This window comes from Natrix helvetica, assembly GCF_964273705.1.
Source record: "Natrix helvetica genome assembly, chromosome: 1".
Lineage (NCBI taxonomy): Eukaryota > Metazoa > Chordata > Lepidosauria > Squamata > Natricidae > Natrix > Natrix helvetica.
Window position 1 is genome coordinate 201,475,725 of NC_138548.1, and position 26,061 is coordinate 201,501,785.

Below are 26,061 nucleotides of genomic sequence, written 5' to 3' on the forward strand. Positions count from 1 at the left end.
TTGAAAACTATCCCAAAAAATGGCAATGACTAACCATTTCCACATTGACTTAGCTATCTATTTTTTCCAAGGCGGGAAAAATGAGGGCACAGATTGTCGGGGACAAGATGCTGACTTCGTGAACTGCTTAGAAAGGGCTGTAAAGCACCGGGAAGCAGTATATGTGCTATTGCTATATTGTTAGAAGAAAATCATGTGGATGAATTCCATAAAATCTTCAGCAATCGATTGACTTGGAAAGTTTACCACTTTCGTAGCAAATAGTCAATTACCCCAATGACTTTTCTTCAATCATTCTATGCCAGAGATAAAGCCAAACTGGGCACCTATCCCCTGATATGACAGCTCTGGAAATAATGCTGAAGGACAGTCACATCATACTTCTCCAAATACAGATCGTTCTGGCTAACAGTTTACAGTAACAACTGAATATGTTTTTAGAACTGCAGGCTTTGCCAATGACAAAGAAAAGATAACCACTAGCTGCCTAGTAAGGAAGAGATAAACTATCATATCAAGGCAAAAGCAAGAAAAAGGACCACAAGATAGTAATAGCGCTATCTCAACACTATATCCCCTTATAATGTTCAAATATTACACAGAACCTTCAGCTTTTGTTTTAGCAACGGGGCTGGAAATTTGACCTTTTCAAAAATGTAAATTCATGGGACACAGGTACCATTACATTGCTGATTTCATTCTGATATCGGACAAATGTAGCTTATATTCCATATGAGCAAATAAAAAAAAGGCTTTGGTATCCGTGAAAAAAAAATGGGCCCAGACATTTCATTTTAATAATTGGATTATAAATAAAGTTTATTATAATTTCCTCAAGACAAAAAACAAGGCTCAGCTATCCATCATGGACTTTGGAACAAGACAGAATTCTGATCTAAAGAAAATGTTGGAGGTGTATTTCGATTCCAAACAGGAGCAGCTTTAGTTTTTGCTTTCTACTGTTATTGAAGACTTCAGTTTAAAGGGCTAGGTTGAATCATAATAGTTAGGACATTCTTGTATTTAAATGGCACAAGGTTTCTGTATGTTCCTGAAAATTAAAAAGGCAATCTGGAACATTCTGGAATGTAACTTCATATTTTTTCCTATTAAATCAGAGTACTCTTCAGGCACATTCCATCTATCTTCCCAGAAATCCTTCATCCTACCTTACAGAGTCAAGGAGTCCTCTGCCCAGGAAAATATTTCTGACAAGAATATATATAATTTAGAATTCAAGTTTAGCTTGCATCATTTGCTGGGGAAGCATGGGAGGGAGGGGGAAAAGAGAGAGAAACATACAAAAATGAAAATAGGCTAATTTTCTTAAGAAACAAATGCACAAATCATCTATGTATTTGGTTTCCCTTCGCCTATCCTCCCTCCTCATCCTTCTGTAGAATGCACAGGTGTAGTTTGTTTGCATGTGTGAGAGGAAAGGAGAGAGTGAGTGACAATGTGCCTCTTCTGGGAAAGACTTTAGAAGTTTTTTGGTCCATGTAGCAAATATAGATGATGAGGATTCTAAAAAGTAGTTTAGGAGCACTTAATAAAAACCTGGGAGACAGGACAAAGAGCAACAGAGATAAAAATTATAATTCCTGGGTCTCAGCCCAAACTCTGGGTAGGAAGGTGATGGAATATACAGGAATCAAATCCAGGTATTATAAGGTTTCAATCGTCTAACCTTGACCTAGATATCGCTATGCTCTTCCCTGAGTTAGGAATGAGATCCAGAAACTAAGCCAGTCATTCTTATGGATCCATAAATAACTGGATATTTCAAGTGATCAAAGGCAAAAAAGTATGAAAAGAACAGAACAAAAGAGATTGGACAAATAGCAGAGATTTCAAATTATTCAGCTAATCCCAGCTTTCAAAGGGAAAGCAGCAGAGAAACCACAATGAAGGAACCTCCAAGTCCATCTAGAGTTACATCTACCTGCTGTGTATGGAAATTCAAGGTCAGTGTCTATGACACAAGTCTCCATTTGGATCAAGAAGACCTGCAGGAATCTCACCTAGCCTTCCCAAATCAGATGGCTATGTGCTGAGAAGTTTCCTGAGAGTGGAGCTCAGACTTCAACAAGGCAGAATGTGGGAGCCAGCTCCTGCCTACTACCATCTTCAACAAATATTCTTCTTCTATTTGATTGAAACTCTGTCTTCAAATCTTGAACAATGTCAGGAAAAACAGGGCAGGAATCTCAATATTGTCTTCCAGTGCAAAGTAAGTGCACAATCCTTCATTAAGATTGAAACTCTGGTGGCTGCAAAGTTCAGTACTTACTCTCATAAATTAGGCTCTTTGCAATTCAAGAAATCCAGGTTAGGCTTCCATCTTCTGGAGACACACTTTGTTGAAGGAGTTTCTGGGAGAGAAATAGAAGATTTCTATTTCTAACAAATATTGGAAATGAATTTACATTATATGGGGAAAGAGTGAAATAGCAAAAGCAGAAATGTATACGTCTACTGAATAAAAAAAGGAACTGCATTATATTTGGGTCTGAAGCAGGATCTCTCTAAAGCAACTGGCACAATTGGAGTCATTATAAGATTTAAAGAAGCCAGACTTCCAGTTGACACTGGGGCAAGAATGGCTTGGAAATTAGTGGGCTACGCTGAGCCTTGCAAAATCCAGCCAGTAACCGCTGTCGAGGGACCCTATGGAGCCAAAACTGCCTTGGAGGGACAGTGAAGAAAAGAGAAGCGTTTCGTGGACTACAAGGAACTTGCAATTTCCTCGATAGGTCTGAAGCAAGCTCTTCTGAACGGCAGCAGGGACAATGGCCATTTTTGGCTTTACAAACTAGGGCGACCTTAAGATTTGTGCTGGAGCAGCTCGTGGACAGAGCATTGAAACTGGGTGAGATAACTTCCAACTCTTACTCTAAATATTTAATTTAAGTACAATAATTTGAAAAGATAATCCCCAAGTGTTAAGGAAGTGGTGATCAGACACACAGAGAAGATTAAAGACTGAAAAGTAAGAGGCGAAAGAAATGCCCAAGGGAAGCTTTAAAATACAGAGAGCCTGGAAAAAAGCTTAAGCAACTTGAAAGGTGATTTTGGGGAGAAATTGTCTTGCTTATTTGTATTTTTAAGCCCCCTGGATTTACTGGATAATCAGCTGTTTTTTACATACTGTTTAATGTTGGATTTGGTAGGAGAGCCATCTACTGGAAAAAGAGGGACATTGCACTAATATAGCATTAGTATTCTTAGTGAAAGTGGGGTCCAATACACATAAAATCTAATATACAAAATAGAAGAAAATAGAAGAAAGTAAATAACAGCGGTTTGACCTTGACTCTGTTCTAGAAGATGATTTGGATACTTGGAAAATACTTAATAAGTTTCTTTTTCCTCTTGAAGATTTTAAAGATGAATTAAATTGCAACTAGCTAAACTTTTATGGAAACTGGCCATTGGATTATGGATTTGAAAGTTGGAGGACTAGTGGATTAATTTGGATTCAGATTATTAAGGCTATTTGACAGAGCATTGTACGAGGCAAAAGAAGAAAGGAGATAGAAGAAAAGAAGAAAAGTTAAATAAGACTTTAAAATTTGGACAATTGGGAAGTATGTAATTAGAAAATCATATGTCTGTAACTACTTTTTTTTAAGATTAGAAATTTATGGGATTTGAAGGCATAATTATGGGATTTATTGAATTTTATTAAGTTGGAGTTTTTAAATATTGGAATGTTGGAGTCAAAGGGGCATACTGAGTAATTTTTTATTAAATTGTTACAAAATGGATCTACAGGGGATAATAGAGCCAAATGAAGAAATAAGTTTGATATATAAAAACAATAAGGACACAAGGGGATTGTCTAAAGATAAAAAATGAGTGTAGAAGCCACTCAATAATTGGGGCGGGGGGGTGAGATGAACATGATATTCAGGAAATAAATGAGAAATTAGAAGAAGCAGAAGGAAAAAATCAAAATGAGATGCAAAAAGACAAAGATAATAAAGAGACAGGATTAATAAGTAGGAATCAATCAGATAATTCCTTAAAAGCTTATAATAGAACAGAAAAAAAATCTTCCAAAAAAAATATAAAGGTTTAGGAGGAAAAAAAAAATCTCTTTAAAAAAAAAAAGAAAATCGTACTAATGGGTGTTCAAATAATTCAGCCAAAAGAGATAGAGTTATAAGACTCCAAAAAAGAGAAATAAAAGGGTGATTAAAAAGTAAATAAATGATGGAACTCCAAAAACGTTAAGAAATGATGGAAAACGATAAAATATATTAATAAAAAGAAAAAAATAGAAAATTCAAATAGGGAAATGGTAGCATAATATTGACAAATAATAGAATCTATTATAATTAAAAATAAGGTAGGTTTAGTAGGTGGAAGTTTAGGATTAGGTAATCTAACTGTATTATTAATATTAATAGTATATTAAAGTACCATATACCATATATGGTACCATATGGTACCATATAAACACACATTCGTTTTTGGGGAGGAAAACAAGAAAAAAAAATCTGCCTCTGTCTACCATTGGTATTCATCCATTGGTATTAATCTGTCTACCGTCCTTGCAACAAACAGCCTGGTCAGCTTCAGCACGTTATCGCAGCCTGATTCAGCATGAGCAGCTGATTGGCGGTTGGATCGGCCTCCTGGAATCAGGAGCCTATCAGCTGTTCCAGGCTGTGGGGATCGCCAAAGCCCGTCGCCACCTCCGTGCGTCACGTTTTTGTCCTCCACGTATTGTGTTTTCGACCTCCGCATGCTCCATTTTAGATCTATTTCAGGCTGCTGGGATCGCCACAGCACATTGGTACCGATTGCTGCCTCCGCGCATTGCATTTTGACCCTCTGCTTATCACATTTTTGGCCTCTGTGTATCACGTTTTTGGCCTCCGCACGTTGCATTTTTGGGTTGTTCCAGATGGTAGAGATCGGTAACTGCGATCCTCACTGCCTGGAACAGGCTGAAAACACAATGCACAGAGGTAAAAAACAGGGTGTGCGGAGGCTGAAAACGTAATGTGCAGAGGCCAAAAACGTAATGCGCGAAGGTGGTGATTGGCTCTGATGTGCTGTGGTGATCCCTGCAGATCCTTGGAACAGGTCTAAAATGGAGCATGAGGCCAAAGACGCGACACATAGAGGCTGAAAATAGCCAAAGGGTGTGGCCCAGTGGGTGGGTGGGGCTTCAGCAACATTCAGAGTATAAGATGCACAGACATTTCCACTCACTTTTGGGAAGGGAAGAAGTGTGTCTTATACTCTGAAAAATAAGCTATATTGTTAATTTAAACTTTTAAGGATTAGAAATTGTGGAGATTTTGAGATATATTCCCGGGATTGATTACATTTTGTTAATATTTGGCTTTATTAGTAGACCTAGACATTTGGGATATTGAAATTATGGTGGAGTAATGAATAATTTTCAAAATATTAAATATTACTAACTTAGTAGGGGATAACAAATGCATGGTGCAAAGAAATGGTATTTATGTTCAAATGAATTAATGGAAAAATGATAAAGAATTAGAAAGGGAGAATGGTATTGTTGAAGTTGGAAGATCAGAATTATGCATACTTATTTGCATTATTACTGTTACCATTGTTTTAAACAGATTTGACCCAGTCAATACACTGTCCACAAAATAGGTATTACGTTAAGAAAAATAAATAAATAAATAAATAAATAAAGCTCTAACAGGCGCAAATGTCACTTAACAGGCACTACCAGACTGATTCAAAATTAGCAACGGACAACTCCCAGTGCCCCTGTGCCACTTATGGCATTTTGAACATTTGGGTATAATCCAACAGCACATAGCACCTTGCGTTGGATAGCCTCATAAGGTTATATTCCCTGGTTTGGGGGAGCAGAATTCCTAGAAGAATTAAGTGGGATTCATTTATGTCCTAAAGAACAAAAGATGATAACAAAACTAACGAATTAGGAAAGGCCCCTAAGTGTAATAGTGATGGAATTGTACCAATAAACGTGCCTGTGCAAAGCACTTTGATTCTGAGCCTCCATTTTGAAGTGTTTACTTATACCAGAGGCAAGCTGGCCTCACCTGTGTGCAGAATGAGGGGCAACTGGTGTGTAGAGTTGAGGGATTTTGCGGTTGAGTAGCGGGTGCAGGGCTTCTTTTAGACGCTGGTAATTCCTCTCTAGTTCTCGCAAGAACTCACGTTGGTCTGGTCCAATCAGTGTCTTGCTTTTACGAAGGGCATCTTCACATCTAAGAAAATAGTCAGGTGGATATGCATGATGGAACTGGCTTAGAGAGGTCTCAAAGGGTTTTCTGTCTCCTCCTGTGGGCTATTTACTGATGTCTAAGTGTTCCAACCTTGATGTAATTGCTCCCAGATTCTAGCCTGAAATGCTGTCAAAGGGAGATAGATTTTTAGGATTATAAAGTTCTGAGGACAAACTTTTCTCCTCAGATTACCCTTACTGAACTGCAGAAGACCTTGGCAATGAACTCATGTGCTGCAAAATGTACTCCTTTGAAGACATCCTTTCAAAAGATTGGCTTTACTTTTAGTTGTCTGGAATTTTTTAAAGGAAAAGCTGAGTATCTCTATTCAGAATATTTTTTTTTTTTTTGCAAAATTTTCTTTTTTCTTTTTGCAAAACTCAATACAAAAGACAAGCTACACAACTGGGCAGAGAGCTCAGTGTATGAGGGATGGACAGCAGTGAATGCGTTAGTCCACCTTACTAGAGGCGCTGTATCTACCTTTCCTTACCTTTCCTATGTACCTTAAGACAAAATTGTCAAGAGAAATTGTTACGCCAGTATGTGAACGAAGTTGCTTTAATTAACATAATGAAATGTTAGATGCTTCTAAGAGCATGTCACAAGAATTTTCCATAAACTTTTACCCAGTTTAAAATGATCACGGGTCAGAATAGGAGTGGAAAAGAATACTCAGCTCTATCAAATATTCAAAAAGAGACACTGACACAAATGAAGTGAGGCAGCTTTGTTACTTGACAAGTGGTTGTGTGTAAGGGCTGCTTCATTTATCTTCTTTTACTGGATCAGGAAGAGCCAGATAAAAGTTCACCCCCACTCATGAAGCTCTCTGAGCCAGTCCTACTTTTTTATCACTCAGCCTAACTCCATACAGTTGCTGTTGTAGGTATAAAATTAGGGGAGCCCCCCCTCCCCAGCTTTCAAGAGAAAATACTGCATTTATGCTGACTCTCTCCTATGACCTGAAGAGGGTAAAAGATAGTCACTTTTGACCTGAACTTGAATGCTGGTGAACATGTCCACATACTTTCTATGTACTAACCAGAACATCTTTGCTTAGCTACTGAGCTTAGATGTGGTTGGTTAGATGCTGCCACCTGCTGAAACTATACACAGGAGTCTCTTCTTATTTTGTCTCCAGAACATCTAATGGAGAGAGGCTGAAGTCATTGGTGAGCCCCATATTTGAAAAGGACCTTTTACTTGGCTCTCCTCAGTCCATTAAAGGAACCTACCTCTCCCCAACCACAGTCTATCCCTTGGAGCACTGAACTCTGCTGATTTTTTGGGATCCTCACAACAGTTCTATTAACCTGGATATGTATTACTTTGACATATTTTGTGTGTAGAAGCAGGATGCAGGTCAACACAGTAAAGGCAGAGTATTCCCTTAGCTCTTCTAAGGAGCACATGGCAGAGGCATCCTCCATATCCATGCTCCAGTCCTCATAAGAACCTCCCCGCAGAGCTGCTATTCCGGAAAGCAGAATCGTTCTGGAAGGCTAGTTTTGTAAAACAGAATTCTAGTTCATCTTCCTTTAGCATAGTTGGAAGTTATTTTAATTATAATGTGAATCAAGTAAATCTGTGTCTAAGAAGCAAGCTTTCTAAAATCATTATCTAAGAACACTTTTTCTGTCCTGTACTAATTCTGTATATGTCTCTTCACTGACCTTCCCAATATTACTTGCAAAAGAAATCCCTAAGACCATTTCTGGTATATCAATTTGGAGTTGCTTTTTATGCTGCCCGAAAAGACATTTCTTAACTATGATGAAGATTCATATCATTTAAATGGTTCTCTGCAAAGGAAGGAAAAGCACACGGGGATCTCAGCCTCATGTTAATCCCAGCAATGATGTTCTGGGATAAAATAGTTGCATCTGGATTAATGTGAGAAGTTTGCAAGTTTTAAGGGTCACATCGTATCTAACACATCATACTTGGATGACTATCTACATTGAGAGTTTTGCCCAGAGGTCTCTTTGGGTAGAGCCCACTTTATTTTCCCACCCAAGCCTTTACTTTATGAGCATTTGTGCATTACCTCTTAGTGAAATCTTTGAAGCAAAGTCGGAGTTTGTTGTGGTGTCGATATAGCTTGGGGTCATCAGGGATCTCAGCCAAAAATACCTGTGCCACTTCCAGAGGACCCTGAAACAGAAAGGGCATGGAGATATAGTATGATAAAAAATGCCTGAACTGGAGTCAGGATCTGGGACAGAAGTGGAAAGACTTCCTTCCCGTGCGATTCCATCTCTATAAAACTCAATTTTAGGCCACTCTTAGACATTGTTATTTTTATTTAATTATTAATCTGCATGCTGCCTCATTCACTGGCATATCTTTAGAAGGCTTACATATTATAAAATAAAAAATAAAATTAAACAAGAACCAAGAAAATAGTAACACATAGACCATACACCAAACTCAAACAATCTTAAATCCAAGATGCCCTATTAAGAGAGCTGATCATTTCATCCTGTCTCAGGACCTACTGAAAGAGGCATATTCCTTTACAAAAATACAGCGGGAATAAGGCCATATGGACCTCAGAGAAAATGCTTTCCCAAGGGGCAGGCAAAGCTACAGAGAAGACATGTCTCCTAGGACCCTTTAAATGGCATTGTTTTATAACCATGACCTGGAATACGTCAATTCTACTTGGTCTTACTGGTTGGGCAGAAATGCTTGCCCTCAGAAGAAAGGCAGTCCTGTAGGTAACCAAAGCCTGGGCCTAAGCCATGAAGGGGTTTAGAGGTGACAACACTGAATTGTACCTGAAAGTCCCTGCATCAACATGTTGCAGGGGAAACCACCTTGTTTCCCTTGCCTCATCATAGTCCTATTCATGCTAACCACTCCACTGCATCTGATAACATAGTTCTCCTACAGTGATAACATAGTTCTCCTACAACCTCCATACAGGTTCTTCCATAGGTCACTGACAAACACAATCAATGCCGCTCAATGCTTACACATCCCTAAACTTAAATTCCAAGGTCTTCTGCAATTGCTGTGCATCACATAACTATCATTATGTAATAGCTCATGTTCCTTCATTTTGCAACATCTTTGTTCCTCAACTGCTATCTTTGCCAAGAGGAATCAATTCTGTCCTCACTCAACCCCACTTTGCTATCTGTCTGAAATAAAACAGTTATTCCCATTCGATGGTTGGGTACCTGGTTGACTATGGTTCCAACACATCCCTGAAGCACCATCTGCAGCATCTTGGCATCGGCTGGGTCCTGATGGGTGGCAAAAGCCAATTCCTGAGTCTTCTTCTGCATATCCTCTATGGCTACTTCAATAGGAATAAGAATAATCTGGAGACAAGACAAGGTAAACAAGGTAAACAAAACTGTCAGGAGATTATTTCCTTGTGCTTAAAACAATGAGTATAAATGCAAAAAACTACATAAAACTAGTTCCAATCCAGGTCTTGCATCAGGAAAAGATGGATTCGTGTGCTCTACATACAGTATGTTATATTAAGGGCTATAATTGTCTGACCACTAATAGTTTAATTTACAATGAATGTTTGTTACATTTACTATTTTGCATAATTTATTCTCAATTGACCTATTGCAAAGAGTAGCCTGGGAATGCTACAGTTTGCAGAATTCTGCAATGCATTCACACAGTGCAATATTTTCTAGCCATTTCTCTGTCTGAATTTAACTTTTCTGAGGTTATAAAAATGTACTGCTGGAACACTTTTCAAGCTTACTTCCATATGTCATAAATTACAGCGATCTAAATTTTGCATACAAATAATATTCTACAATTTTTTCACTCCCAGTAATTTTGATTCCCTCCAAGATCCATGAGCGGATTACCTCTTCCTTGTGGATGACGTTAATGCGGGTTTTGATGTAGGGGAAAGCATGAGAAGTAGTGAGGAGAGTCTTGCGCTTGAACTGCTCGTGCAGATCCCCGTGTGCTCGTCCATCCAATGTGAAAGGGGTGCAAAACATGAAGGTGCGCAGATTGTAGTTCTTGTCAAAATATGTGACACGGTCCTTCAGTTCATATGTGTCAAAGAAAGGCTCCACATAAGTTAACTGGATGTAAGCCTATGGCAAGAAAGGAAAAGCATCCTCTTAGCACTGTTGCATCAGGCACTTGTTTGCTTGGAGTTCAGACTATAATTTGAACAAGGACGAATAAGCAGAGAAGAGAGCAGCTCCCCCAAAACCAGCATTGGATTCTTGGAGGGAGGAAACAGGACTAGTGTTCTGATAACCTTGCCAATTCAGTAATCTGTAGACAAGATACGTAGCTTATGGAATGAGAGGAGAAATCTTAAATGCATTTCCACTGGGGTATATGTAGTGTGGAAGAAGAAATGTAGCAAATCACTTCTTACCTAGGAATATTTAGGAATTGCTATGCCTAGAGATTCACAGCTTTTTTCTGTTCATGCTTTCTTGATTTAAATATACAGTCCACCTGTAAAACAGCAATGTCTAATACTATGCATAGTAGAATCTACCTTATTAGGATCCAGTTTGGTCTTGTCTACAGGATTGGAGCCTTTGATGATTTCCACCATTTCATGCCCAAAACGTTCAGCATAAAATTCCTGAATGGAAAACAAAACAGGGCAGTTTTGCCAAGGCGAAAAGGTCTGAGATCATTGTGGATACCTCAGGCCATCAGAATGAGGATTAACCGCATGTCTAGTGACAAAATAGTTTAATACTTCCTGTGGGATCATTTTTCTTATCCTTAGCTTTCCCAAGCTTGCTGCTACAGGGTGGGGCACATCTGCACACGTGAAACAAATTGATATCACTGTCAATGAAGCAGTATGCTTACTGACAGGTTATCTCAAATCTACAACAATTAAGAAAATATATCCTCTCACTGGCATTGCCCCACCTAAGATCAGAAGTAGCAGCAGATGCTAAGAGAATTAAGCAAGATAATGACCCTCGACATTCTCTGAGCAGGCATACGTTCAGATCTATGAACAGCTTTATGGCAAGAGCAAACATTCTTGAGGGTACACAAAAACAAAATTGAATCAGAAGATGGAGGAAATAGACTATTGAGCAAAGAATAATATTATTTTTATTTTTTCATTTTCATAACAAATAACCACATGTATACTGTTACGTAACCAACATTTTATATTATTAAATATTTACATCAATTTGTCTTACCATCAACTCCCAAGAACCCCCAACCCCCTTCTGCTCTCCATACACCATATTTGTACCCTATCACTTTCTTCTCCCTCTCTTCTCTTCCTCTCTACTTCCTTTCTTCCTTCTGTCATCCTTCTCTTCTCTACTTCCCCTTCCTCTCTCCTTCCCCTCTCTCCACTCCTTCTTTCTCTTCTCCTCTTCCCACCTTCTCTCCTATCTCTCTCTTCTTCCCTTTACCTCCCTCCTCTCTTCCACACTCTTCATCTTATTTACTTGGTGTATTTCTACCTCTGAGCGAGCTCCACTTTATTTTGATGGTATTTATAATTTCATTTCAATAAACATCTTTCATTTTAACATATATCCTCCTTTTTTTTTAAAAAAAGTATACATATATAACAATTATATTTTTAAACACCCCTCACCCCCCCCCCCCATTATTTTTGGCTGGAATGTAGACCTGGTTACAATTCCCAGCTATTCTCATCATAATGTTGTATAGTTATACATCATTGCATGCCCCAAATTTTTTGTTCTGTCTTTATAATCTCAATAATTTTCCATTATAAGTATGTTCCATGTTCCCCCTCCATTTTTCCATATCTTAACTTAGCTTATATTTAATAGTCTTTAAATAACAATCCTTGCTGTTCAATGTTCATTACAATTCCATTGGAATTGTATAATTATCTTTCCATTATCATATTCAATCCATTAGCAACTCAGTTTAATTATCATGTAAAAGAGTAAATCACATACCACAATTTTATATTCTCCACATAACAATGTCTAAATATCTTACTTCTTCCTAGTAAGTCTTTTATCCCAAATTCTAAACTGCTTTTTAAATAACAATCCTTGCTGTTCAATGTTTATTACAATTCTTTTGGTCTGCTATGTAAAATAATAAGCAATACACACCTCACTTTTGTTCATCTTCTTAAGAATTCTATATGTGTCAATTTTTCATATATTTAACCAATATTTAATTATTTTCCATTATCATATTCAATCAGTTAGCAACTCAGTTTAATTATCATGTAAAGGAGTAAATCACAGACCTCAATTTTATATTCTCCACATAATTTCTAGATACCTGGTTTTCTCCTAGTAAGTCTTTTATCCCAATTTTCTGTTCCTGTCTCTTCCCTTTTCTTTGTTGGGACATATCCTCTTTTTTCAATTTTCCCTATAATCAAAGCCAGTGAAATCTTTTGTCTGCTTTTTATTTCCCTTTGTTGGGACATATCCCCCCCCCCTTTCAATTTTCCCTATGCCACTATCAAACCCAGCGGGGTCCTTGCTCTCCTTTGAATGGCAGTTGCACCCAGCTCTCTTCTTGTCACCACTGGGAGGTCTATCCACTGGCCCTCAGAACAAACCTCAGCACCTGGAATCCTTCTTCACCTGGCACAAGGCCCTGGTGGCGGCATTCTGATGCGGAGCTTAGGCTGGATGTCCACTGTCTGTACGTGCTCTGCCACTGCTTCTGCTGCCCACTGGGTATCTCAGGGGTTCTGCCATCTCCCCTGGTGGCCACCACAGTAAACATCCATTTCATCCCCCTCCTCCTCCATTCTACTGTTTTCCTTGAGTCTTTCTGTTCCTTGGGTAACCCAGGTGAGCAGCCAGGGCTCAGGACCCTGGAAAGTGGCTCCAGTTGGAGCGGAGAATTTTGGAGAGCTGGCTTAATGTCTGGGTTCCAAGTAATACACCCATTTCAAGCAGGACTCTGAGAAAGGTTGGTTCCTCAAAGAAGAGTTTTATTTGGGGATATCATCTTGGCACAAACTGGTAGAAAGCCAGCTCCAAATGTTCCCGCGCTTTCCACTACATTAAAAAGTAAGTTTCCTGTTTCTCAAAACAATAATTCACATTGTCCAATCTGGATACTGGCTGGTTGCCTGATTACGTCTTTCTTCCTCCTCTGGCCAGCCGGCCATTGGAATGTCTCTGACTCACCAGGGAGCTATTTTGTTTTGGCTACAAAACCCCATCTACCTCTACCCCACTTCAGCTCCAAGCTGTGTTAACTTGAAGCCATGTGAAAAGAAACCTCGACAGGACAAAACCCCACAGAAAAGAAAACGGCCGCAACCAAGTCAGCTTCAGGCTTGACAGGGAGATGCAAAATGACTTTTTTTTCACCAATAACAAAGCCAAGAAGATGGCTTCATTCTGACAGTCATAATACCCATTACAATTGCATTCCTTTTAGTTTTCAACTATATACTATTGATAAATACTTCAAAAGAACAATTCAACATTTCCAAAAGTTAAATGGCAAGTGGAACAAAATTGTTTGTTTGTTTTGTTTTTGTTTGTTTTTATTGGATTTATATGCCGCCCTTCTCCCAAAGGACTCAGGGCGGCGTACAACATTAAAAAACACACATCCCAAAAGTTAAAAAGAAATTAAATACATATCCAAAAAAACAACAACCCGAATTTATAAGACAATACATTTAAAAATGAGTTAAAATTAACAGGCCAGGCCGGCTTGCTGGAAAAGCCAACTTTTTAGGGTGCATCGGAAGGACCGGAGGTCAGGGATTATGCGAAGCTCCGGGGGCAGCTCATTCCAGAGGGAAGGCGCTCCCACAGAGAAGGCACTCCCCCTGGGGGTCACCAGCCGACACTGCCTCTGTGGGATCGTACTGGACGATGGGAGGCTACTGGTGGCAGTAGGTGGTCTCGCAGGTACCCTGGGCCTAAGCCATGGAGCACTTTAAAGGTCATAATTAATACCTTGAATCGCACCCGGAAAACAACCGGCAACCAGTGCAGGCCGCCTAAAAGGGGTGTAACATGGGAGCAACTAAGTACCCCCATGACAACCCGCGCGGCCGCATTCTGGACCAGCTGAAGCCTCCGGGTGCTCTTCAAGGGCAGCCCCATGTAGAGAGCGTTGCAGTAGTCCAGGCGAGAAAGGACGAGGGCATGAGTGACTGTGCACAGAGCATCCCGATCCAGGAAGGGGCGCAACTGACGTACCAGGCGAACCTGGTAAAAGCCCCCCCTGGTCACGGCCGTCAGGTGTTCTTCTAAACCAGTGCTTCTCAAATAGTAAGGCGCGCCCCCCAGGGGGGTGCGAGGCTCCGTAAAGGGGGGCGTGCAGCAGCTGGCTGGGAGGGCTTCCACCACCACCGTCCAGCGACTGCCGCAGCGCAGCTGGGAAGAAAAGAAAGGGGAAGGGACAGGCCGCCGGCTCCGGATCGATCACCGGGTCCTTGCACAGCCTCTGAAGGGTCGATGGATACCCTGTCCTGCTTGTGAGGCACGCGGCGCGGTGGCACCTTTGGAAGTGCCGCGAAGCCAGCATGTGGACTGGGTAGGAAGTCTGAGTCTGCAGTCAATTCCCGACGGGGGTGGCAAGGACGATCACAGTGGCACTTGACGTGCCTTTTGTCCTGACGGTCTTTTCCCGCCCCCATCAGGCAGGATTGAATCCTCGTAATCTGCTTTTTACAGCTCATCTGCGGAAGAGGTTCCGCTTCTAGGTTCAGGGAGCTCCGGCTGAACGGTGCGGAGGCAGGGGTGGGATCCAGAGCCGAGTCCCCGAGCGCCGGCTGGGAGAAGCTGACTAGAAGGGAAGGGGGATGCGTTGTTGGCTAGCTTGCATTTTACAGATAAGAACTTATGTGAGTCTGATTACGGGGAGTAGTCCCTCTAAGGCGGGGGGGGGGAGCGAAATGTTTTCTTCTTCCTAGGGGGGGCATGACAGAAAATAATTGAGAAGCACTGTTCTAAACTAAGCCGCGTATCCAGGAGGACTCCCAGATTGCAAGCCTTCTCTGAGGGGGCTAAAATTTCCCCCCCTATCGTCAAAGATGGAACAAGATGACATTGTGAGCATTTCAAATACGGTAACTAGCTTTTCTTCTTAAATTTGTGTCCAATAAAAACAAAATATTTTTGTTGATTTAATTATATTTTATATAATTATAGCAGTATAAAACTTTGAGTAAGATACATTGTAGTCTTACTCCAATACACATAATAAGCATATCTCATACCTCAGTTAGAGCATCCTTCAGGAGAAAGAGCATACAGAAAAGATACAGAAAATTCTCCCTAGGAAGAATTATATTCCCCCTAAATGTGAGATCCTGCCTAAGAGACCACTCTGTATATTATGCCATTTCTCATAGTATGTGGTACATTTTCTATAGCATCAACAGACAATCCTTCCCACTCCCCAATCTATTATTTTTAAAAGGAAGGGAAATACACCAGGATCTCATCAATATCTTTAGCAAGTTGTATATAGTTCGTACCTCTTATTTATTCCTATAATAGTTAGAACTACATATTCCCACCCAGGCTACCCAAGATCCCGCAAATATGAGTTCAGGCTCAGCAATGAGGCAGCAATGGCAATCCACTCCAGTATTCTGCCAAGAAAAAGAAAATAAATATTCATAACCAAAATCATGTCTACGATAGTAGATGATGAGCCTGCCTGTCTGGAAAGTGTCCAACAAGCTACTGGGAAAAAGCAATGAAAACAAGGCTAACAGAGTGACAGAGTCCTTACTCTTGTGCCTAGAGGCAAAATGAAAGTTTGATGCTGCCAAGATAGGTAAACCAGTAGTATATCAAGACCTAAGATTGACATAGTAGATACTAGTGATCCTCAATCAACTGAAATGGACTGGAGAGATTGGTTTTCACACCAGAGGAGTACCAAATCGTCTACTGTTAACAAGAAAAGAATAAAAGAAGTTTTTAAAGAAGTGTGCATAGACACAACCTCCCAAATTATACAATCTGAATGTGAGCCTAGGCAAGTCTTTCATTACAAGGGTGATTCCAAATCTATGCTCCAATACAAATGCAGAAGTCACTTCCAGTTTGCTCGTAGGGCCATTTTTTACCCTCCGGAGCCTTCAGGGAAGTCTCCTGAAGGCTCCGGAGGGTGAAAAACAGACCTACGAGCAAACCGGAAGTCCATTCCTGAACTTCTGGTTTGCCCATAGGGCGTTTTTCGTGCTCCGGAGGCTTCAAGGAAGCCTCTGGAGGGCGAAATATAGGATCAAAAAGAAGGCCAAAGTCAGCATGTGCACTGGAACTGACAGGGCAACACCGCGCTTGCCCTAACAAATGGTTCCGCGTGCCACCTGTGGCACGCGTGTCATAGGTTCGCCATCACGGTTCTACCACCATTCCGGACAAATTGTCCAATCTCTTCTTGAAACCCTCCAGTGATGGAGCACCCAAATCTTGTAGAGACAAACTGTTTTGATTAATTGTTCTCACTGTTAGGAAATTTGTCCTTCAATCTAGGTTGGATCAAATAAATCAACCCCCTCTTCTTTGCAATAACCCCTCAAGTTCTGGCAAACAGCTATCGTCTATATCAGTGTTTCTCAAACTTGGCGACTTTAAGTCCTGTGGACTTCAACTCGCAGAATCCCCCAGCCAGCATAGCTGGCTGGGGAATTCTGGGAGTTGAAGTCCACAGGACTTAAAGTCGCCAAGTTTGAGAAACACTGGTCTATATTATAAAGTAAAGGTTGCCCTGCACTTGCGTGCTAGTCATTTCCGGCTCTAGGGGCAGTGCTCACCTCCGTTTTTAAGCTGAAGAGCCAGCACTGTCTGAAGATGTCTCCGGGGTCATGTGGTCAGCATGACTGAACGCCAAAGGCGTATGGAGCACTGTTAAAGTAGTCCCTATTTTTCTACTTGCATTTTTATATGCTTTCGAACCACTAGGTTAGCAGAAGCTGGGACAAGCAATGGGAGCTCACTCTGTTATGATTCGAATCACTGAACTGCAGACCTTTTCATCAACATGCTCAGCATCTTAGCCACTGAGCCACTGCATCTATAGAAGCTTATTATTATATTATCAAAGTGAAAGCCAGTTTGGTGTAGTGGTTAAAGTGCTGGCTTACACACCAGAAGTTGAGTCCTACTCCCACCTTAGGCATGAAAGCCAACTGGGTGACTTTGGGCCAGTCACTCTATCTTACCCAAATCCAACTTGCAGGGTTGTTGTTATGGGGAGCATAGGGGGAGTGTTATATCTGTACATTGCTTTGAGTTACAATATCTATAAAATAATAAAGATGAAATAAAATCTAATACATAAATATATTACTATTAATAGATTGTATTAATATAAATAAAACATCAAGTATGTTGATACTCTTACCTAGATAAGAATGTATGGAGATCAGCTAGTCTGATCACCATGCATATTCATACTGCAAAATGTATACAGGTAATCCTTGACTTAACAACAATTTATTTAATGACCATTCAATATATATGACACTGAAAAAAGTGACTTAAAAAGTGGCTGTTTTTCACATGACCATTGCAGCATCCCTATGGTCACATAATCAAAATTTGGATGCTGCGCAATTGGTTCATATTTATGATGACTGTAGTGTCTCAGGCTCATGCGATCACCTTTTGTAACCTTCTGACAAGCAAAGTCAATGTGGAAGCCGGATTCACCTAGTAACTGTGTTATTAATTTAATAATTGCAGGGATTCATTTAACAACTGTTAACAAGGAAGGTTATAAAATGGGGCAAAACTCGAGGAAACCAGAAGTGGCGCAGTGGGAACAGCTGGGAAAATAGCGAGCTCCGAGGAGCCTCATGGAAAACCCAGCCGGCAAACCGTCGTCAGGAGGTCTTCGGGCCACAACGGTCCTGGAGTACGGTGAAGAAGGAGAGGCATTTTGAACGACCGCGAGGAGCCAGGCAAGCTCCTCGGCAGGTCTGAAACAAGCTCTCCAGACCAGTGGCGGCGGTCATCTTTCAATGACTGCTCTGGAGCTGGGGCATCCAGACCAAGTTTGGAGCAGGAGTGTTAGGACCAGGAGAAAGACTGGCCTACCTAAGAGTAAATAAACTTTTAATTTGGAGCTTAAAAAATTTGTCCAGAGATTAAAACAGCAGCTAATTGGCACTCAGAATATGAAGGGAGGGAAAAAAAGAAAAAAGAAATGGTGACTGCCCAAGAAGATTGTGGCTAATATAATTGGAATTGCAGACACTTAAAATAACAAAAGGAAGGATACGGAGAAAACAGGATAATTTTACTGAGTGGATTTGGAACTTTTGGTTTCTGAAAATTTTGACAAGTTATTGATTTGACTGTATTGTGGGACTGCAAAAGCCACCTACTGGAGGAAAGAAAGCACAGCAACACCTTGAAACAAAGCAAAGCGACAAAACTTAATCTTGACCACAGACAGAGAAGATAAGTGGAAGAATTTTTAAGGAGTGTGCAGCCATTTCCTGTTGTTTGACTTGTTCTGAGATGAGAAAGAAAGTTAGAAACCTTTGAAGTGGACGGTTTCATTCTGGGATTGGATATTAAAGTTGGAAAAAATTGGAAACAAGAAGAGAGACTTAATTAAGTGTGGTAAAATATAAAAATATTAAAAATTGTTAAATTTAAATATGGAGTGTGGGGTGTATGAAGAATTACTTGAAATATTAAAAGATGTACACACAACATTAAAAGGTAACAAAGAACCAGAAAAGCTGTTGAAATATACAGAACAGGAAATAGGAGGAGCTGATAGACAAACATAAATGAGATGCAAAAAGCTAACATTGTAGAAAAAAAAAACTGAAAATAAAAAGCTGTTAAGACAGTTTCATTGAGATTTACAGAGACACAAATGAGCAGAGAGGGAAAAAGGAAAATAGTATCCAAAAAAGAAACAACACAAAAACAAAGGGAGAGGGTTACTCAAATGATTTATAGAAGAATGGCAGGAAAAAATGCAAAAGAAAAGAAATAATTCATATAAAAGGGGAAAAAAAGCAAAAAGGGATCTAAGAGTGGGGGATAGAAGGACAAGCAGAAAACTGATGGAAAATGGAACATCAAAGAGCGTATGGGATGAGTTAAGAGAAAATGGTTAGGAAAGGAGGAAGGGAAGCAAGGGATGTATTAGTAGAAAAATGAAATATGTTAATACTGCTAAAAATATATAGTTTTAAAAGATGATAATTGTGGATAACCAATTAAGTAAATTGCTCATTATATTAAAATTGAATTTGAGGATATATGCCACCTATAGAAATTAGAATAACAGGTATGCTGATTTTCTGGGAGGGCGGTAGAGTTAGAATTAATACAACTATGGAGGCAGAGGCCTTCATGGAAAAAAACAAAGCTCTCCTAGATAAAGCGGAGGACACTACACAAGATATGGGAGGTGCCGAGGCTTTGCTGGCAGTCGGGGGGGGGTGGGGGGAGGAGGCAACAATGAGAAAACTCATCACAAAAGTAAGCTAGAAAAATAATGCAATTGCTGATATAATGAATCTTTTTGTATGATACAAAGTAAATTACTGAAATTATTGAAAGATACAATGTAAGAATAAGCTGTCAAAATCTAGTTAAGTAATAACATCTTGTTTATCATTCTGTAAAAGTTATGAGTCTTGGGGGGAACACCATTTCCTACGCGATGTAGCTGTCAAAATTTGTACACATATCCAATACCCCTTTCCTAAAAACTTTGTAAAACTAATAAAATTCTTTTTTTAAAAAAAGAAATTAGAATAACAAATGGAAAATGAAATGATAAATTTGGTATATTTTCTGAAAGTGCAAAAAATGATATTGCTTATGTGTTAAGAAAAATTAAGATGAAAATATAGAAAGAAAATAAATGGGGCTGAAAGTGGAAATGGTAATGTGATGTAAAACAAATTATGTATATGAGAACATGTAAAAGGGGGAAACCCAAAGAACACTTTGTTTGTAAAAGGAATTTAAAATTTGTAACAAAAAAATAAATAAAAAAAATCTATTTGAAAATAAATAAATAAATAAAATTGGGCAAAACTCACTTAGCAACAGAAATTTGGGGCTCAACTGCGGTTGTAAGTGGATGACTACCTGTATAGTTTAATTTTTTTATATACAAGTTTTTTATTTTTCAATTTTAAAATACATACATTCCATCTTTCCTTAAGAAGTGTGTCGTCTGGGCACAGATATTTCTGTGCGTCATTCTTCCATAAATTATAATATATTATACAGTTAAACCTTATAAATCTCTTCATTTCCTTAACATGTCTTCTAACATATCTTCTAATATATATATACAATAACATTGATTATAGTTATTTTCATCATACTAATGCCAACAATTATATTTTATTCTTATCTCTGCTTTAATACATTTCCTCTTCTTCTTTTTATCTTCTATTACAGCGATGGCAAACCTTTTTTGGCTCGCGTGCCACAAATGGGGGGAGCGCAGGGGGGTCGTTTGCGGGCATGCCGCACCCATAATGCAATACGCGACCCAAGTGCGCATGCATGCACAACGCGCGACCCCCCCATTTTTACATGCTTTTTTTGCCCTCCCCAGGCTCCAGAGGCTTTATAGGAGCCTGGGGAGGGCGAAAAGAGCCTCCCTCCCCCCCCCCCCGAAGTGACTTCCGGGTTGCTCGGAGGGTCGTTTTAAGCGTTCCGAAGGCTTCAGGGACCGTCCGGAGGCTTCCCTGAAGCCTTCGGAGCGCTCAAAAGGATCCTCCGAGCAAACCGGACCGGCATGCGCGCTGGCCAGCTGACAGGGCAGCGCCTCGTGTGCCCTGACAAATGGCTCCGCGTGCCACTTGTGGCACGTGTGCCATAGGTTCACCATCACTGTTCTATTATTTCCAATTTCTTTCTTTTTTGTTCTCTAACCATTGGTAAAACACCTCCCATATCATATAATAATCAGATTGTTCTTTCTTCTTAATTGCCAATGTTAGTCTATTCATTTCTGCACATTCTAATATTTTCTTAATCACCTTCTCTTCAGTATGAATCTTCACTTTTCCAATGTTGTGCAAATACAATTCTAGCGGGGGTTAATATATGAATAATTAAATATGTAGTCTCTTTATTATAAGTTTCAGGTAATATCCCCAACAGAAATATTTCTGGTTTTAACTCAATAAGTTGTTTTATCATCTTTTCCAACCATATCTTTATCTTAGTCCAGTACTTCTTTGCTTCTCCACGTGTCCACCACATATGATAGTAAGATCTAGTTAACTGGTGATATTTCCAACATTTAGCTGATTTGTCTTTAAACATTATCTGTATAGGTTTCTGAAAGAATGGAATTTTCGTTTCAGAAAGTTCTTACAAGCCAAATGAGCAAGGCTGTGCATGCAAAGGCTCTAAAGAGACACAATTAATGCAGTGTTCCCATTCACAATTCAATCTCTGTTGCCTCTGTTGTCTCTTACATATTCAATCATTATTAAATTGCTTCTTCTATGTCTCATTTGAGGATATCTTAGCTCTTACCTCAAGTCGATGAGAAATTTCGGCTAATTTAGTAATAGAAGGCTCTTTGTAGACAAACTCTTGTTCATCCAAGTCTCCAAATTTGCTGCCATAAAAACCAACCCGGAAATACGTTCCAAACATTCTCTAAAACAATCTAAAAGAATTAGAGTGAGAAATAAAATAGCAAAGTTAGATCTGTCACTTTAATCTAACTATAACATGTCTCACTAACCTGGTTACCTATCCCATCTCAGGAATTCTTTCCTTGAGTCCAGCTTTTATTTATTTATTTAACACATTTATTTAGCTACTCATTTTAAGAACAACTCTGGGCAGTTAATAACCAATAACATATGCATCAGGGGTGAGTTGCTGCCGGCATTACTGCTGGTTCACAACCCATGCGCAATGTGCATGTGTGGTTCAATGTAAATTGTTCTGCGCACATGTGCAGGAAAGGAGGAGAAAGCCTGGGCGCACTGGGGAGAAAGTGGGGAGATCGCGAGGCGCCTCCGCGTTCCGTTTTGGGCCTGAAAAGCCTCCTGCACCAACCTGGAAGCCAAAATGGGGGGCGGGGCACATGCGCGGGGGGCTATGAACAGGGAACACATGCACATGTGTGGGGCTGGGATGCTCGCATTCTATTTTGGGAATTGGGGCACACGTGTGTGCATTCGTGCACGCACGCACACGCTTTGGGCACTTGGCACCAATAAGGTTAACCATCACTGGTCTATACTATAGGCCACCTAACCAAACAGGAAATAGATGAACTTTTTGCTAGTCAGCTAACTAAGGTATGTAGGAAGCATATCACAATAGTAATGGGGGATTTTAACTACCTTGACATCAACTGGGAAACAAACTCTACACCAAGTGGAAGATCTAATAGGTTCCTAACAAACCTAGCAGACAACTTTGTTTCCCAAAAAGTAGAGAAGGGAACAAGGGGATCAGCCATATTGGACTTAATTCTCACTAACAGAGAGGAAATGATAGAAGGTATTGAAGCTACAGGAACCTTGGGGCAAGTGACCATGCAATATTGGAATTCAACATTATGCAAGCACAAGTAGTAGAACAAAGTCAAACTAGAGTCTTGGACTTTAAGAGATCTAATTTCAATAAACTTAGAGTGGGAAGGATAAGAAGTATAAAAAGTGGAAAGAGGGGCACATAACTAAGGCCGAATATCAGCAAATAGCCCGAACCTGTAAAGATGAAGTGAGGAAAGCTAAGGCTCATAAAGAAGAAAGGTTTACGACAAAAGTAAAAAATAACGAGAGAAAAAAAAAGCTTCTTCCAACATGTTGAAAACAAGAAAAATGTCAAGGAAACAATTGGTTCATTGCTGGGAGAGAGTGGCAAAAAGGTGACAAGCAACAGGGAGAAAGTAAAACTACTTAACTCATTTTTTGCATCTGTCTTTACACAAAGGGAAAAAACAGCCCAACCTATCAAAAACAGCACCATAAAAAACAGATTAGGAACACATTTAAAATAGGGATGAAAATGGTAAGTGGGCACCTAGATGAATTCAAATCACCAGGACCGGATGGATTGCACCCCAAGGTTCTGAAGGAACTGGCAACAAGATCTCAGAACCACTGAAATCCTTCAGAGATCCTGGAGCACCGGGGAACTGCCGGAGGACTGGAAAAGAGCTGATGTAGTTCCCATCTTAAAAAAAGGAAAAAAATAGATCCAGGAAACCACAGACCTATCAGTCTGACCTCAATACCAGGGATGATTCTGGAAAAGATAATCAAACAACGAATCAATGAACACCTAGAAGCCAACAAAGTAATAACTAAAAGCCAACATGGGTTTATCAAAAACAGATTATTCCAGACTAATCTTATTGCATTCTTTGACAAAGTGACAAAACTAGTGGATCAGAGGAATGCCGTCGATATAGTTTACTTACAGTAAGGCTTTTGATAAGATAGACCATAACCTACTACTAGATAAAGTAGAAAAATGTGGGTTAGACAGCATCACCACCAGATGGATTCGTAACTGGCTGACCAACCACATTCAATGTGTAATCCTCAATAGAACTGCATCTACATGGAGGGAAGTATGCAGTGGAGTACCCCAAGCCTCTGTTTTAGGCACAGTACTCTTCAACATCTTCATCAATGATTTGGACGAGGGGATAAATGAACTGTAACTGTGCATTTTGTACGTGTGCATTTTGTTTTTCTTGCCTAAATGTAGAACCTTACTCTTTTCACCATTGAATTTCATTTTGTTAGATAGTGCCCAATGTTCAAGTTTGTCAAGATCCTTCTATATCTTAAGCCTATCTTCTGGAGTGTTGGCTATTCTTGCCAGCTTGGTGTCATCTGCAAATTTGATAAGTTCCCCTTCTATTCCCTCATCTAAGTTATTTATGAAAATATTGAAGAGCATACACATCCATCTGGTGGTGATGCTGTCTGTCCCACATTTTTCTAGTTTACAAAGAAGTAGGTTGTGGTCTACGTTGTTGAATGCCTTACTGAAGTCTAAATATACTATGCACACAGCGTTTTGCTGGTCTACTAAGTCACTTTGTCAAAGAATGAAATAAGATTAGTTTGGTATGATCTATTTTTAACAAACACGTGCTGACTTTTAGTTATGACTTTGTTTCTAGATCTTTGCAGATTTGTTCTTTGATTGTTTTTTCCAATATCTCCCCAGGTAATGTTAGGCTGTTTGGTCTGTAATTTCCTGGGACTGTTTTTTTTCCTTTTTTGAAGATGGGAACCACATTAGCCCTTTTCCAATCCTCAGGTACTTTCCCAGTGCTCCATGATTTTTGAAAGATATGGTACAATAGTTGTGAGATAACATCTGCCAGCTCCTTCAGAATTCTGGGATGTAATCCATCAGGTGCCAGTCTTTAATATTCATCTTACCATTTTCTTGCTTATTTTAATTTTTATTTCTAGTTTGTCTTTTACAGTAGGTTTTTTTGGTATGTTGGGCTGTAATTTCTTTTTGTGTAAAGACTGATGCAAAGAACGGGTTAAGCAGCTCTGCTTTTTCTTTGCTGCCTTGTCATCTTCTCTCTTTAGTGGACCTACTGTTTCCTTGACTTGTTCTTGTTGCTTATACGCTGAAAGCACCTTTATTATTATTATTACTGTTGTTGTTGTTGTTGACTTTTATTGCATGTCTTTGTTTATTCTGAGCCTTTGCTTTCCTGATTTTATCTTTGCAGATTCAGGCTATCTGCTGATATTCTGCCTTAGTTATGTGTCTTTCCTTCCATTTTTTTACTTATCCTTTTTGTCTTTAATTTATCAGAGAGATTGTTGTGCAACCATGTTGGTTTCTTCTTGGATTTCTTGTTTTTATTTTTCAGTGGTACTGTGTTGGACTAGGAGAGTGGTGCAGTGGCCTAGAGGTGGAGCTCTTGCCTCAAATCAGGAGACTGTGAGTTCGGTAGGTAGGTAGATAGAGGCATATATTTCTCTCTCTGGATACATTGAGAATTTATCTCCTGAAGAAAGCTCCGCATTGGCGTCATGGAGGGCGTCTGGTCATTAAAACACTCTGCTAGGCTTCATTCAGTTGCCCAGACTTCACTCCGCAAGGAATTATGGGGTCATTAAATGAAGATGATGATGATTATGTTGGACTAGGGCAGTGCTTCTCAATTATTTTCTGTCATGCCCCCCCTAGGAAGAAGAAAACATTTCGCGCCCCCCGCGCGACTGTAAATAGTATCATTTGTCTATAAAATTGTTATAAGTACACCTCTGCATAACACTGTATCCTTGTTAACGTATAAGAGAATAAAAAAAGAAAGAAATGTGGATCAATTTACAACAAAGAATAGCTTTATTAACTGTAGCAGAAAAGAGAGAGAGAGAGAGAGATTATATCTCTCTGAATAAATATTCAGAAGAATCTATCCACTATAGATGATTGCTCTTTGCAGAATTACTATAGCTTTGTGTCCAAGCGTAGTTAGTTTAGCACTGTTTTGATAAGGCCTAAAAAGTGGAACTTGAATACGCTTAGGATTGTAGATATAAAACAAAGGGAAAAGAATGAACTTTCAGTTTTGTTCAAATAGTTACATATGCTCTGATAGAAAGACATTACCACTTTCAAGGACAAAGTTCTCTGGCTTCCAAACTCCAAAACTCGGCTGCTGAGTCTTCCAGCAGCGGTGGCTCTAGGAGGGTGCTTTATGGTTGTGGGCTGGCTGCTGGAAGACTCTCTGTCTGGAAGACTCTATATACAAAAGACTCTCTGTCCAGCAGCCAGCCCACAACCATAGAGCGCACTCCTAGAGCAGCCACTACTGGAAGACTCGGCAGCCGAGTTTTGAAGTTTGGAAGGCAGAGAAGAAGTTATGCTCGTGAGCGTGGTCACCTCATGGCAGCTTC

General features: G+C 39.7%; 1 protein-coding gene across 5 annotated transcripts in view; it reads right to left on the reverse strand.

Annotated features, from left to right (window-relative positions):
• Positions 1–787: 787 nt before the first annotated feature.
• Positions 788–26,061, reverse strand: part of LOC309396543 (dedicator of cytokinesis protein 7-like) — a 200,775-nt gene continuing 175,501 nt past the window's right edge. For 3 of the 5 annotated variants that reach the window (XM_081961714.1, XM_081961713.1, XM_081961711.1), the window contains 7 exons: positions 21,692–21,817; positions 10,747–10,836; positions 10,091–10,327; positions 9,434–9,577; positions 8,296–8,402; positions 6,060–6,227; positions 788–2,372 (listed from right to left, as the gene is read on the reverse strand). In XM_081961714.1, the coding sequence (XP_081817840.1) occupies positions 2,330–2,372; positions 6,060–6,227; positions 8,296–8,402; positions 9,434–9,577; positions 10,091–10,327; positions 10,747–10,836; positions 21,692–21,817 (915 nt within the window). In that variant the 3' untranslated portion in view covers positions 788–2,329. The remainder of the gene's footprint in view (positions 2,373–6,059; positions 6,228–8,295; positions 8,403–9,433; positions 9,578–10,090; positions 10,328–10,746; positions 10,837–21,691; positions 21,818–26,061) is intronic. The other 2 variants (XM_081961710.1, XM_081961712.1) reach the window with 2 other exon arrangements.